Raw genomic sequence first — 13,532 nt, forward strand, 5'->3', positions numbered from 1 at the left:
TGCTCTGAGGCCCGACGTGTGGTGCCCCCACTGGCGGCTGCCCCCCCCCCCCCCGGGCAGACCCAGTGCTCCCCGTATCTCAGGCCAACTTTTGCTGCTCTCCCCCATTGCCACGAGCCCTCATTGCCCCGGGCAGCCGAGCTCCCAGGCTGGGCCGCGCCCGCCCCCTGGGGGCTGCTCCCCGTTCTGCAGCCAGGCCGCAGCCCCTGGGAGGTGCCAGCCCCAGGGCCCAGCAGGGTTCAATGGCTCCTCACCCCTCCTCTCCTCACAGCCCATCCGTGCCAGCCCTCCCTGGGGCACCGAATGGAACCGGAACCCTCCCTCACCTGCTCCGTGGGGGCCACCTGCCCCCATCGCCCCTCCTGGTACGACCGAGATGGCGCGCGGCGGAGCCCAGGGCAAACCCAGGGCAGAGCTGGGGCCACCGAGCTGCAAATATCCCCGTCCCAGCTGGACCCCGGCGCGGCGCTGAGATGCCAGGTGGATGGATACAGGGATGAGTGTGACTCCAACCAGTCTCAGCCCCTGGGGACAGGTGAGCTGTGCTGCTAGACATGGCATGGGTAGAACGGGGGGGAGAGGGCTGGGAGCCAGGATGCCTGGGTTCTATCCCTGGCACAGAGAGGGGAGTGGGTCTGTGGGTGAGAGTGGGGTGGGGTTGGGAATCAGGACTCCTGGGTTCTATTCCCTCAAAAACTGTCATCTGGCTTTAGGAAATATTCTTTCCCTGCACGACTGGACGGGGAGGGATCTGCCCCTTCATTCAGTCCCAGGGCCCCACTGATGAACTCTCATTTGACTCTCACCCTCAGTCGCCCCCAACGTGCCCAGGGTCGAGGTTCCGTGGCCGGCAGGGAAGGCAGCGCTGAGGGAAGGCGACGGTTTTACCCTGCACTGCCAGGCTGCTGCCCTGCAGCCCGTCGCCGGGTACATCTGGTCCCGCGGGGACGTGTGGCTGCCAGAAACCAGGCAGGATTTACGTGTTGACAAGGCAGCCGTCTCTGACGGAGGGAGCTACGCGTGCGGGGTCTGGGTCTCCGGCCCCGGCTGGGGGTATCTGAGCCTCTCTGCGAGGGAATTGGTCGAAGTTCAATGTAAGCAGCAAGGGCTGGCGAGAGCCTCCTCCCTCGCAGCCCCCGATACGCCCCACACGGCCTCCTGGAACAGCCCCATGTGCCCCTGCCTCATCCCCCTGCTTCACCCCACCCACTTCAGCCTCGTAATCACCACGTTTGGTCAACCCCAGAGCTGCCAGGGCTGGGCCCCCCTGCTCCTCTGCATCACCCCTGTGGCTGGGTCCAGCAGTAACAAATTCAGTTTGTGTCCCCCTCATACCTGCCTTGGGCTCCCAGCTCAGTCTGGGCCCCATTTCTGTCTGGGACATGCCCTCCCATGCCCCCCCACACCTACCGTGAGCCCCCAGATCCTTCTGTGGGGCCCCCTGTCCTTTATCCCCCTGCCATCCTGCCTGTTCTCGCCCCCAGGATCCACATGGGTCAGGCCTTGCCCCTCATCTCCTCCCCTGAAACCCTTCCCCTCTCTGGGCCAGGCCCCCCCCCAACTCTGTCTCTGAGAAGTGCCCATTTGCCCCAGAGCCCCTCCCACTTGTTGAAGTGTCCTTTGCCTTTTCAGTGACAATGATCAGGGGAGGGACCCCACCAGCCGGCAGGGCTCCAATACGCGTGTCTATTAACCACACGCAGCCGCCAGGCCGAGCTACCCGCACGCACGGCTGCTTTCTAAAGCGTGAACACGGCGAGCGCCCCAGAGGCTCACCACCTATTTAAAGTGGCACCAGCCCAGGACACACAACCCCACTTTTCTCATCCTTTCCCCGGCTCCTTTCTTCCCCCATTTCCAGACATCTCTAAAGGCGCGAACATCACGGCTACACCTGCACAAAGGGGACCCTGTGAATGTAACCTGCCCCTTCAACAGCAGTGTCCCCGCTGATGTCACCTTGCCTGCTACAAGGATAACACCAGGCTGGGGCAGAGGGGGTCTAGGCATTTTGCCGCCTCAAGCACGGCAGGCAGGCTGCCTTCAGCGGCTTGCCTGAGGAGGGTCCGCTGCTCCTGCGGCTTTGGCGGACCTCCCGCTTGGCGTGCTGGGGCCTGGAGCCGCCCCTGGGCTGTGGGGGTCGCAGCCGGAGCTGGCGCTTCAAGGTGTCACAGCCAGGCATGCTGGAGAATATCGCTGTGAGGGTCAGAACCAGGTGGGGACGACTCGCTCCGCCCCCCAGCGCCCCCCGCTTCCGCCGTCACCATGGCCATCCGCAGAAGATCCTGAGAGTCCCTGGTACCCCAGGCACACCCAAGGCGCAGGCTGGCAAACCCTTGGGCTGTGGGTTCTGATCCCGCCGGGCCCCGTGCTGCCCAGGTTGGGCCACTGGGCCGGGCTGTCAGCACCCCACACCGGTGACATCAGCCCCTGTCTTCCCTCAGATTGCCACTGTCTGAGCCCCAGCCTCATGGCCTGCATTGTGGTTGCCATCCTGCTCCTCGTCCTTGTTAACTTGGGGGTTTGTTACCTGCTCGTGAGAGGCCAGAGGCAGGCAGGAGACAAGGGGGCCGCGGAAGGTAAGAGCTGGGCTGGGTGAGTGGGAACAGGGATGGGGCTGGTGCAGGGGGTGGGTGATTTTGGGGGGCTGGTAGAAGACATATGGGGAGATGGGGGGATGATGGGAGACACTTGGGAGAATTTGGGGGGTTGGGACCAGTGGTTTGGGGGGAGACAGTGGGTGATTTGGGGGGTGGAGGCTGGTGGTTTGGGGGGCTGGTGGAAGACACATGAGGTAACACAGGGCTGGGGGGCTGCTGAGACATGGGTGATTTGTGGGGGCTGGTGGGAGATGGGGAAATACAGCGGGTGGGGGGATGGTGGTCTGGGACGGCTGGGGGAGACACTTGGGGGAATGCAGGGGTGTAGCCAAGGATTTTAGTTTATGATTCATTTACTGTGTGATGTTCTGATTCATTAACATAAAGTCACTGTCTGGTCAGTAGCGGGGAGCTGTGGGGCTACAGAGGTCTAAGACTGATCAGTATTTAGCAGGAATAACCATGTATTGGAGCAGCGGTTCTCAGACTCCATTGCACCGTGACCCCTTCTGACCACAGAGTTACTGCGACCCCGGGAGAGGGCAGAACCCGAGCCCCCTCCCCCCCCAGATGGGCTCCAGAGGGGGCCACAGTCTGAGCCCTGCCATTCCAGGTGGGGCTGGAGCTCGGGCTTCAGCTTCGGCCCTGAGTCCCAGCGAGTCTAACGCTGGCCCTGGCGACCCCATTAAAATCGGGTCGCGACCCACAGTTTGAGAACCGCTGTATTAGAGCGAAGGCAGGAGGCTGGAACATGAGGCCTGTAGGCCGAGACCTGCAAGACTTTAGCTTCGCTATTTTGGGCCTCGGAGCTAAGAAACGCTGACAGACGTAAGTGAGCGAAGGAAACCCCGATGCCCCGAGATGCTGGGAAAAGAGGCACCAAGGGGCAATGTTACCAACAATCAGCCGGAAGATTAGTTTTAAATCAGAAAAATGCTGTAGCTGCACCTCTGGCTCCAGCGTGTGTCTGCACCACAGGCTGCGGGTCGTGTGTCAGTGCTAATGAGATCAAAGAGAAAATACACAACATCTAGCGAGGACCCTACCAAATTCACAGTCCATTTTGGTCAATTCCCGGCCACAGGATTTTAAAAATAGTAAATTTCAGGATTTCCGCTTTTTTAAATCTGAAATTTCACGGTGTTGTAATTGTAGAATCCTGACCCAAAGAGGAGTTGGGGGCGGGGGGTTGCAAAGTTATTATAGGGGGGTTGTTGTACTGCTACTCTCACTTCGGTGCTGCTGCTGGCGACGGCGCTGCCTTCAGAGCTCGACGCTCGGCCAACAGCCGCCGCTCTACGGCCACCGACTGCCCTCTCTGGCCAGCCAGCTCTGAAGGCAGCGCAGAAGTAAGGGTGGCAATACCAAGACCCCCCTAAAATAACCTTGTGACCCCCCTGCAATTCCCTTTTGAGTCAGGACCCCCACTTTGAGAAACGCTGGTCTCCCCATGAAATCTGTATTGTACAGGGTAAAAGCACATAAAAGATCAGACTTCACAGGGGGGAGACCAGATTTCATGGTCCATGGCGCATTTTTCATGGCCATGAATTTGGTAGGGCCCCACCTATAGAAATCGGGGGGGCTTAAGTGTCATGGGGACGCAGACCCATAAGGGAAAAGTGGGGAAACTTTCAGGTACATGCACTGAAGGTCGCTATAGGCCGACTCGCCTTATAAAAAGGGGGGGGGGCAGAATGGGGTAATTGAGCTTTATCTGGGAAAACTCCAGCGGGAACCATCCCTCTGCTGACGATCGATCCATGGGAGACCCAGCAGCCCCTCGCACTGCCTTGGAGGCTGTGAGTCCGTGTGTAGCTCTCGCTGGTGCATGGATCCATCTAGGAGTTGGACACGCGGTGACAGTCATCACTCAGCTGGTGACTTTAGAACAACTGAGCAGAGACGGGACCTTGTGCCTGCCACGGTCTGTGTTACTGGCCTGGGCCTCCCTGTGTCCCGGTGACGCTGGATCTAAACCAGGCTGAGGTGACTCTGCTGAGCGGAGATGGCAGCCGCCAGCACCGGCCCCTCACTGCTGTAATGTCACCTCACTGGCATTCACTTTAGATAAAAACAAAGGCTCCAGGGGGTGGAGGGCAGTGGTTTGGGGAGGGGGGCTCATGAGACACTTGGGGGATCCAGGGGCTGGTGGTTTGGGATGGCTGGTGGGAGAAACTAGGGCATATTCAGGGGGCTGGTGGTGTGGGGGAGCTTGAAGGAGATATTTGGGGACAATCAGGGGATCGGGGGGCTGGTGGTTCAGGGGGGCTGGTGGGAGACACTTGGGGGATTCAGGGGGCTGGTGGTTTGGGGGGACCCAGATCTAATGACAGAAACTATTTTCTCTTTCCCACGAGGTGCTGAGTTTTCCCTCGGGCCAGAGACGGAGTCACCCTATGAGGTGAGTGCAGGGTCTGTTACCCTCCCCCTGGGCCCTGCTGCCCCCTGCTGGCAGGGGTGTGTGCGGGTGCAGCCACTACTCCCCATCCCCCGTAGTGCAAATCCCTGCCCCCTGCTGGGTGGATCCGGTGATGCCTGAGTGTGTGTGTCAGACCCCGTCCTGCTACCGGCTCAGTGTCCGGTCCTGGCAGCACCCACCCCGCTGGCCCTGGGCCCGTTGAGCAGGGATCTCACTGGGTCTCTGTTTGGGCTACAGGAACTCCAAGGACCGACCCAGGATATTTACAGCCAGTTGGACTCTCTCCGAGCTGGTTCCCACTGAGCTCCGCCGAAATCCCGACCAGCCGGGGACCCCTCTGCACGTCCGGGACCTTAAACACAAAGAGAAGCCATCGCTCAACGGGGCCAGATCCCAGCGGGGGTTCACAAGCGCCGACTTTCCATTGTGCTGGGGGTGCTTGACCCCTGGCTCTGCCCCAGTCCTCAACCGCACTCCACCCCTTCCCTCAAGGCCACACCCCTACCTCACCCCTGCCCACCTCTTCCCACCCCCGAGCATGCTGCATCCTCGTTCCTCTCCCCTTCCCCCAGCCTTCTGCACCATGAAACAGCTGATTGCGGCAGGCGGGAGGTGCGGGGAGGGAGGAGGAAACACTGACGGGAGGTTGCCTGTGCATGCTAGGCACCCACCATTCAATGGAGTTGGCACCTATGCTGGGGCCAATCGGCCGTTGCTCCATTGGAATGAATGGGGCCAGACCCCCAGCTGCGGTGACATGGCCATCACTCCACTGGGGACTTCGTCTGGGAATAAATAGCACCAAAATGCAGGGATTAGGTCATTTTTTTTCTATATCAACTTTATAAAAAACAGTGGAAGTACCTGTAGCTCGTGGGAACACCCTTTACCCCCATATTCATCCTTATAATATGATTGAGTGGTATCTAATGCAAAGTTTGTCATTTCGGGTGTCTTCTGAAGGCTCATGATGCACTGAGGATTGTTGTTACAGTAATGTTATAGTAGTAACCGACTGAGTCCTGTGCCACCTTATAGACTAACAGATGTATTGGAGCATGAGCTTTCATGGGTGAATACCCACTTCATCAGATGCATGAAGTGGAAGTTTCCAGAGGCAGGTAAGAATCAGTCTAGAGATAATGAGGTTAGTTCAATCAGGGAGGATGAGGCCTTCTTCTAGCAGCTGAGATATGAACACCAAGGGTTATAGTAGTGTACAGGTTATAATTCCATGTATATAGTTATGAGGCTGAAAATGTGTCTTCATGGCTTAAGATAAGCCCCCAGCAAAAACTCTCCAAGAGCAGAGGGGCAGTTCACACCTCATCAGGGCATGGATGGGACAAACCCAGCCCAGCCTCACAGGAACAAAGGACGCTGGCCTAGGCAGCAGCAAAAGAATCTGTTAGACCCTTGAAGGAGTCACCCCCCTTCCTTGGGGCAGTTTGGGACGGCGATGAGGGGATGCTCACCTGGCTCTGAAGGGGGGAGGGGCAAAGCTAAGAGGGAAGAAAGGACATGATAAAAGGGGGAGACATTTGCCAGGCTCTTCCTCTCTCTTCCACCTACATCGACAGACTAGACACCAGCACCAAGGGACTGAAGCGCTGATCAAAGGGGAGAGCCTGGCTGCAGAGCACCCAGCCAGCCTGTGGGGAGAAGCATCTCAGTGTCTAAGGACATTGAAAGTGTTAAGATCAGCTTAGAGTGTGTTTTCCTTTTATTTCATTTGATTCCTCAAATCTGACTTGTTGAGCTTTGACTTATAATCTATCTTTATAGTTAATAAATCTGTTTGTTTGTTCTGCCTGGAGCCGTGCGTTTGGTTTGAAGCGTGTCAGAGACTCCCCTTGGGAAAACAAGCCTGGTACATACCAATTGCTCTGTTCAACTGACAAACTCATATACGCTTGCAGCATCCAGCGGGCATAACTGGGCACTGCAGGGTTGTGTCTGAGACCGGAGATGTTGGCTAGTGTCATTCGGTTGCACAATCCAAGGAGCAGCTGACATGGCAGAGGCTGTGTGTGAACAGCCCAGGAGTGGGGGTCTCACAGCACAGCAGGGTAGGGCCGGCTCCCAGAGGCAAGGACTGGAGTGACCTAGCAGATCACTGGTCCGGATAACACCAGAGGGGAACCTCACAGCCCACTAGACAAAAATCTTCGATTAACTTGCAAGTACCAAGGTGCAAAGCAGAGGAGAACTCGGGAGATTTCAAATCCCGAAGAGGAGACAAGCAGGAAATTCCCAGCTCAAGTCAAAGACAGAAGAACCCGGCATGTGACAGCAGCGATTCCCAGCCCTAAGCGGGGTTTGGGCTGCACCCGGGCTCCGTAGGGTGACCAGTCAGCAAATGTGAAAAATCGCTATGGGGGTGGGGGGTAATAGGAGCTTATGTAAGAAAAAAACCCAAAAATCGTGACTGTCCCTATAAAATCCGGACATCTGGTCACCCTAGGGCTCCGCAGCCGCTGGGGGCCGAGCAGTGGGCGTGAGCTGGTTCAGGGGGTTTCCCGGCTCCTAGAGGAGGGTGAACACAGGCCGGTTGGGGTGTTGACGGTGGAGTCTCCTCGGGTTCAGGGTCCTGGCAGCGCAGAGGGGACCACGGCTCGCAGGGACCTCGGCCGGGCTCGGTTAGAATAGCCCCCCAGGCTGCTATAATCGTCTCCAGGACTGTCCGAGGGGCTGGCGATATCCCCGGAGCGCAGGATTCCTGCTGGGGACACAGAACGACACACGGTGGGAGAGAGGGGCTGAAGACCAGCGATCACACCCCCAGCTGGAGGTGTGTGTGTGTGTGTCTGGCCCTGTGGGCAGTGGGGGGAGGAGTGGTTAGAGCAGGGGACTAGTAGCCAGGACTCCTGGGTTCTATCCCCAGCTCTGGGAGGAGAGTGAGGTCTAGTGAGTGGGAGGCAGAGCTTGGGAGCCAGGACTCCTGGGTTCTATCCCCAATGTGGGGAGGAGTCTAGTGGTTAGCGCAGGGCACTTTGTTCTGACCCCATTGCGTCGCTCTCCATCGGCTGGGCTGTCCGACATGTCTGCTAGAAACGCTCCTCATCCAGGTCTCCTGCACTGCTGCTCCTGAGCATGCCCAGGGGATCTGGGGCAGGTCCAGAACATCTGCTGGTGGGGGCAGGAAGGGCTGGGCCAGGAGGTGGAGACCAGGCCAGGAGAGGGGCTGATAGACAGAAGCTGAGGGAGGGGCTCAGTTTTGCCATTGAAACGATGTGCCCCCAAATTGTGGCTCCAACCCCTCACTCCCCTGAGCACATGGCTCCATTCACAACAAAGGGTTTTTCTTTCTGGCCACTTTGCAGCTAGTGATTCCCCAGGGGCGGGAAAGGGGGACAGCCCCCCCCAGGGTGAAACCCAACCCCTAGGGGTCAGCGCTGTCCTGGGCCCAGCCCGCAGCCCCGCAGTGCTAAGGAACCCGCAGCCCAGGCCAGGCCGCCCCTCGCTGTAATTCTGTCTGGGCCCACGTGGGGGGGACGTGGACGCGGGGCCAGGGAAGGCCCCTCTGCATGGAACGGGGCTGAGGTTCCAGGTAGGATTGTCTGTTCCACCCCACCCCCGTGCCCAGGGCACCATCGCCCCCTAGTGTCTGTGCCCCAGGCTGAGCGCAGGTCTGGGCTGAGATCTCCTGAGCAATTAGTGACCTTCCTATTCCCCTGTGGCCCAGCGCCCCCTAGTGCCGGGCTGGGGCATTGGGGCCGGTCCTGCCTGCCAGGGGAGAGCCCCTCCCCCACCCTGCTCCCTGCCCATCTCCCCTCCATGCCCGGATCGTGCCCGGCCCTGCTGAGCCAGAGGGAGGAAAGTGAAGGACTCAGACGCTGCTAAACAACCCCCTGCATGTCAGCAAAAGGGGGACGTTTGGAGCCGCCTTTCAAGGTGCTCTGGGGCCTGGCCCCCCGCTCGCCCCCATGGGGGAAACCGCAGAAATCTCACCTCCGCCCCACCCAGTGCCACTTCCCCTTTTGCCCTCCAAAGCTGCTCAGCTTCCCCTGGCCAGATTGGCTGCCGGAGCCGCGGCTGCAGGACGCGCTATAAGGTACTTGCACCTTCTCCTGCTGATGGCAGTGGGGGCTAGTGGTTAGAGCAGGGGGCTGGGAGCCAGGACTCCTGGGTTCTTTTCCCAGCTCAGTGCAGCCCCGTTGCGCCGAGTGCCCCCCAGACACACTGAGAGATGGTCCCTGCCCTCCTGTGCTCCCAGGCTAACCCAGCCCCTTGGGGTGCACTGGGGCTCAGGAGAAACAATCAACTGGGGGCAGCACACTTCATAGTGGCTGTTGGCAGAGCTCTCGCCATCCCCACAGCTCCGTGTGTGCCCCCCTCCCACCGCCTCTGGGTCAGGGACTCCCTGAAACCTCTTTCCCCTTAGCCGGGGCTCTCGGTGCCCCCGTTTCCCCTCTGCACCAGGGCCCCCCAATCTAACCCCCAGGCCAGGGGTCCTCCGAGTCCCCCATTCCCACTTCCCCCCCTACCAGCTCCCCCCATGCCAGGGGCTCAGTCTGTGCCCCCTCCCCATTGGGACACTGGGCAGAGCTGAGCTGGGGCTGGGGGCAGGGCTGGAAGGCGTCAATGGTACCCCCAGCCGGTTCCCAGATCTACCATCAATTTCAGAGCCGGCTGGAGCTGTGGCTGCTCTGACCAGATGAGGGGAGCTCTGTGTGTCCCCCATTTCCCTCCATCTGGTTGGTCGACTGCCCCCACCCCTCCAATCAATAGGTCTCTGCTCCTGGGAGCCGTGAACTCTCCCTGGCACTAAGGGGCGCTGTGCTGCAGAGGGCGGGGGCGTGTGCTGGCGGGAGCTGTGCTACAGAGGGCAGGGGGGGGCACTAGGGGGCGCTGTGCTGCAGGGGGAGTGGAGGCACTACAGGGTGCTGTGGTGCAGGGGGCAGAGTGGGGGCGCTAGGGGGCGCTGTGCTGCAGGTGGTGGGGTGGAGGTGCTAGGGGGCGCTGTGCTGCAGGGGGCAGGGTGGGGACACTAGGGGGCGCTGTGCTGCAGGGGGTGGGGTGGGGGCGCTGTGCTGCGGGGGGGTGGAGGCTCTACAGGGTGCTGTGGTGCAGGGGGCAGGGTGGGGGCCCTAGGGGGCACTGTGGTGCAGGGGGGCGGGGTAGAGGCACTAGGGGGTGCTGTGCTGCGGGGGGGGGCGGGGTAGAGGCACTAGGGGGTGCTGTGCTGCGGGGGGCAGGGTAGAGGCCCTAGGGGGCGCTGTGCTGCGGGGGGGGCGGGGTAGAGGCACTAGGGGGCGCTGTGCTGCGGGGGGGGCGGGGTAGAGGCACTAGGGGGCGCTGTGCTGCGGGGGGGCGGGGTAGAGGCACTAGGGGCACTGTGCTGCAGGGGGGTAGACGCACTAGTGGGCGCTGAGCTGCGGGGGGGAGGAGGCTCTACAGGGTGCTGTGGTGCAGGGGGCAGGATGGGGGCACTAGGGGGCACTGTGCTGCGGGGGGATGGAGGCTCTACAGGGTGCTGTGCTGTGGGGGGGCGGGGTAGAGGCACTAGGGGGCGCTGTGTTGCGGGGGGGCGGGGTAGAGGCACTAGGGGCACTGTGCTGCGGGGGGTAGACGCACTAGGGGGCGCTGTACTGCGGGGGGGTGGAGGCTCTACAGGGTGCTGTGGTGCAGGGGGCAGGATGGGGGCACTAGGGGGCACTGTGCTGCGGGGGGATGGAGGCTCTACAGGGTGCTGTGCTGTGGGGGGGCAGGGTAGAGGCACTAGGGGGCGCTGTGCTGCGAGGGAGGCAGGGGCAGACAATGCCGGTTCTCATGCCCTGAGGCCGCTGTCCCACGTCCTCCCCCTCACTTTGGTTTGCTCAATGCCCAGAGGAAGTGGCAGCGTCTCTGTGACAAAAATACCCCGGGCCGAGGCCCAGCCAGTGACCCTTGACGCGGGGGAAACAGCTGCTCTGGTGCCCTGCGCTGCTGGGAAGTGGGGGAGGAGCCTTCTCAGGGCTCTTCGCCCCCGTCCCCTAAGTTGGGGATCTGTACCTATTGGGTTTCCGGGAACTGGGCGGGCGGAAGCCCCCCACTGCTAAGGGATCCCCCCGCCCCCAGCCTAAGGGGAGGATCTACAGGACCTCAGAACCCAACTGATTTCAGGGGCTGACTAATAAAAGAACAGGGAGTTGGGGATCTGTAGCAGGGTGGACCCCTGCTCCTGCCCTGAAGGGGTTAAAAAGAGCCCTGGGACGGGGCTGTGGCTGGAGAAAGCAGCTTTAGGCTGGGCGAGAAGCCTGGGCTGACTGGGGGAAACAGGCTCAGCTGTGGCCAGGCCCCAATCAGGCCCAGCTGGCCCCTATAAGAGGCTGGGAGCCAACAGCCTAGGGAGTCTCTCTAGAAGGGCCTGGCTGCAGGGAGCTGGACACAGGGTACCTGGGTGAAGCAGGGCTGGGGAAAGGCAGAGGAGCTGGGGGGCTCCAGCCTGGAAAGCCCCAGGCTGCGGCCTAGCATTGGGCTAACAGGTACTGGGGGTTGCAGAGGGCAGCCCAGGGGTAGGCCAAGGCAGCAGGTCCAAGCCCTCCTTGCCAGTGCTGAGTGGCTGATACTGCAGCCTGCCCCAGGGCGTGGGGCTAGACAATGACTGGCAGTAGCCTGATACTGAGGCAAGGTGGGGATAGAGGGTGGGGGTTCCCCGGGGTGGGGAGACCCAGAGAGAAAGGAGTTACTGCCAGGGGCAGCACCCCCTGTAAAAGGGCACTGGGTCCAAGGAGGGGCATGGGGGCCAGAGGACAGATGGATCACCGGCCTGCAGAGGCCGCTCCAGAGCTGAACTGAGCTAATTCCCAGAAGTCACCAGCAGGAGGCGCCACAGGGGTGAGTCTGCTCCTCTACAGGGTCAAACATGAGAAGCAGCCGGGGCCTTTGACTCTGGACCGCCCCGTGCCCGGCCTGCGGCGATGCACAGCCTGACAGCAGACGTGCGTCTGGGTTCCCGCTGTGCATCTGGGGAAACTGAGGCACGGGGGTGAATGAAAGACCCTCATTCACAAGTGGGCTCAGAGTTCTGGGCTTTTCTGCTGCTCTAACCACTAGACTCTGCTCCCCACCTGGAGCCAGGGATTGAACCCAGGAGTCCTGGCTCCCAGCCCCCACCCCTAACCGATTAGAGGCATCCGGTGTGAGCTCCTGGGGGGTGTGGGTGGGGTTGTACCAAGACCTGTAGTAACAGAACCCAGTGCAGCAGGGTGTGTAACGGTTCCCCTCCCTATGTAAATGTGATGCCCTTTGCACCACGCCATGTGCGACAAACCCATCCGGCAGCTATTTCATCTGCCTTTTGGCAGGGCTAGTTAGTCAGAGCAGGGGGACTGGGACCCAGGACGCCTGGCTTCTCTCTCACCCTTGGGAGGGGAGTGGGGTCTAGTGGTTAGGGCAGGTAGCGGGTTCCCTGCAGTCTCCCCTCTAGCTGGTCTCTCTCCGCTCCAGGTGGCTGATGTTGCTCTGGGTCATCGCAGGAACTGACCAGCCCTTTGCTCTTTCCTCTGCTCCCCGGCGCCGCGGCTGCCCAGGGGTCACCATGAGGCGTCTCATCTGGCTGCTGTTCCTCCCGGGTAAGGCCCCTTCCCCTCGCCCTGAACATCTGGCTCCCTCAGAGCCCTGGGGGCAGGGGAGAAGGGAGGAGAGACCCGGCCAGGGGGTCACAAGCCCAGAGGGAGATGTTCCTCTGTGAGATTTACTCCTCTTGCATTAGATTGGTGCAATTCAATGATAGGGGGTTGGGCAGGGATTCAGGACTCCTGGGTTCTATCCCTGGCCCTGGGAGGGGAGTGGGGTCCAGTGATTAGAGTGGGGGGGAGGAACTGGGTGCCAGGACTCCTGGGTTCTCCTCATTGTACAGATGGGGAAACTGAGGCCCAGAGCCACACCATGAGCTGAACAGGGAGTTTAGTGCTGGGAATCAAACCCCGATCTCCTGAGTCCCAGTTCGGCACCGAAGCACCCGGCCAGCCTGCCCCTCACTGCCATTTCTGTCACTCTGCTGCTTCCAGGCTTCCTGTGTCAATGTGACCCACCTGTCGAGGTCCCCGAGTCCCTGATCGCTTGGACGGGGGCCTGTCTGTCCATCCCGTGCCACTATCAAGCCTGTGTCGGGACCCCCATAAGAACAAACAAACTGATCATCAGCTCCCTGGCCTGGTACCTGAACCCTGTGTATGACTCTGAGAAGAAAGATTTCAGTGGCACCATCCTGTATAAACACAACGCCGCCATCAGCCCGGCCTTCGCAGGGCGCGTGAGGTTCCTGGGGGACCTGGAGAGAGATTGCAGCCTGCAGCTGTCTGACCTGCGGGCCAGCGAGAACGGCTCGTACGGGCTGAGACTGATCATCTCGAACCCCAAGCGGAAGCAGGAGGAGAAGAAGTCGATGACTAGGATCAGTGTGAATGTGACAGGTAAGAGGGAAAGTCCTGGGCTTCCTTGTAGGAACAGATTAAAGATTCATAGCCCACCCCCCCCCCTGCTCTAACCACTCAACACCACTCCCCTCCCAGAGCTGGGGGGAG

General features: G+C 60.6%; 1 protein-coding gene across 1 annotated transcript in view; it reads left to right on the top strand.

The window, feature by feature from the left end:
- Positions 1 to 13,532, top strand: part of LOC123352004 (B-cell receptor CD22-like) — a 32,061-nt gene that overhangs the window by 4,214 nt on the left and 14,315 nt on the right. The window contains exons 4-9 of the mRNA XM_044991688.1: positions 272 to 535; positions 813 to 1,094; positions 2,445 to 2,579; positions 7,487 to 7,661; positions 12,454 to 12,578; positions 13,017 to 13,421. Coding sequence (XP_044847623.1) covers positions 272 to 535; positions 813 to 1,094; positions 2,445 to 2,579; positions 7,487 to 7,661; positions 12,454 to 12,578; positions 13,017 to 13,421 — 1,386 coding nt within the window. The remainder of the gene's footprint in view (positions 1 to 271; positions 536 to 812; positions 1,095 to 2,444; positions 2,580 to 7,486; positions 7,662 to 12,453; positions 12,579 to 13,016; positions 13,422 to 13,532) is intronic.

Source organism: Mauremys mutica, chromosome 17 (genome assembly GCF_020497125.1).
Source record: "Mauremys mutica isolate MM-2020 ecotype Southern chromosome 17, ASM2049712v1, whole genome shotgun sequence".
Taxonomy (NCBI): Eukaryota; Metazoa; Chordata; order Testudines; family Geoemydidae; genus Mauremys; species Mauremys mutica.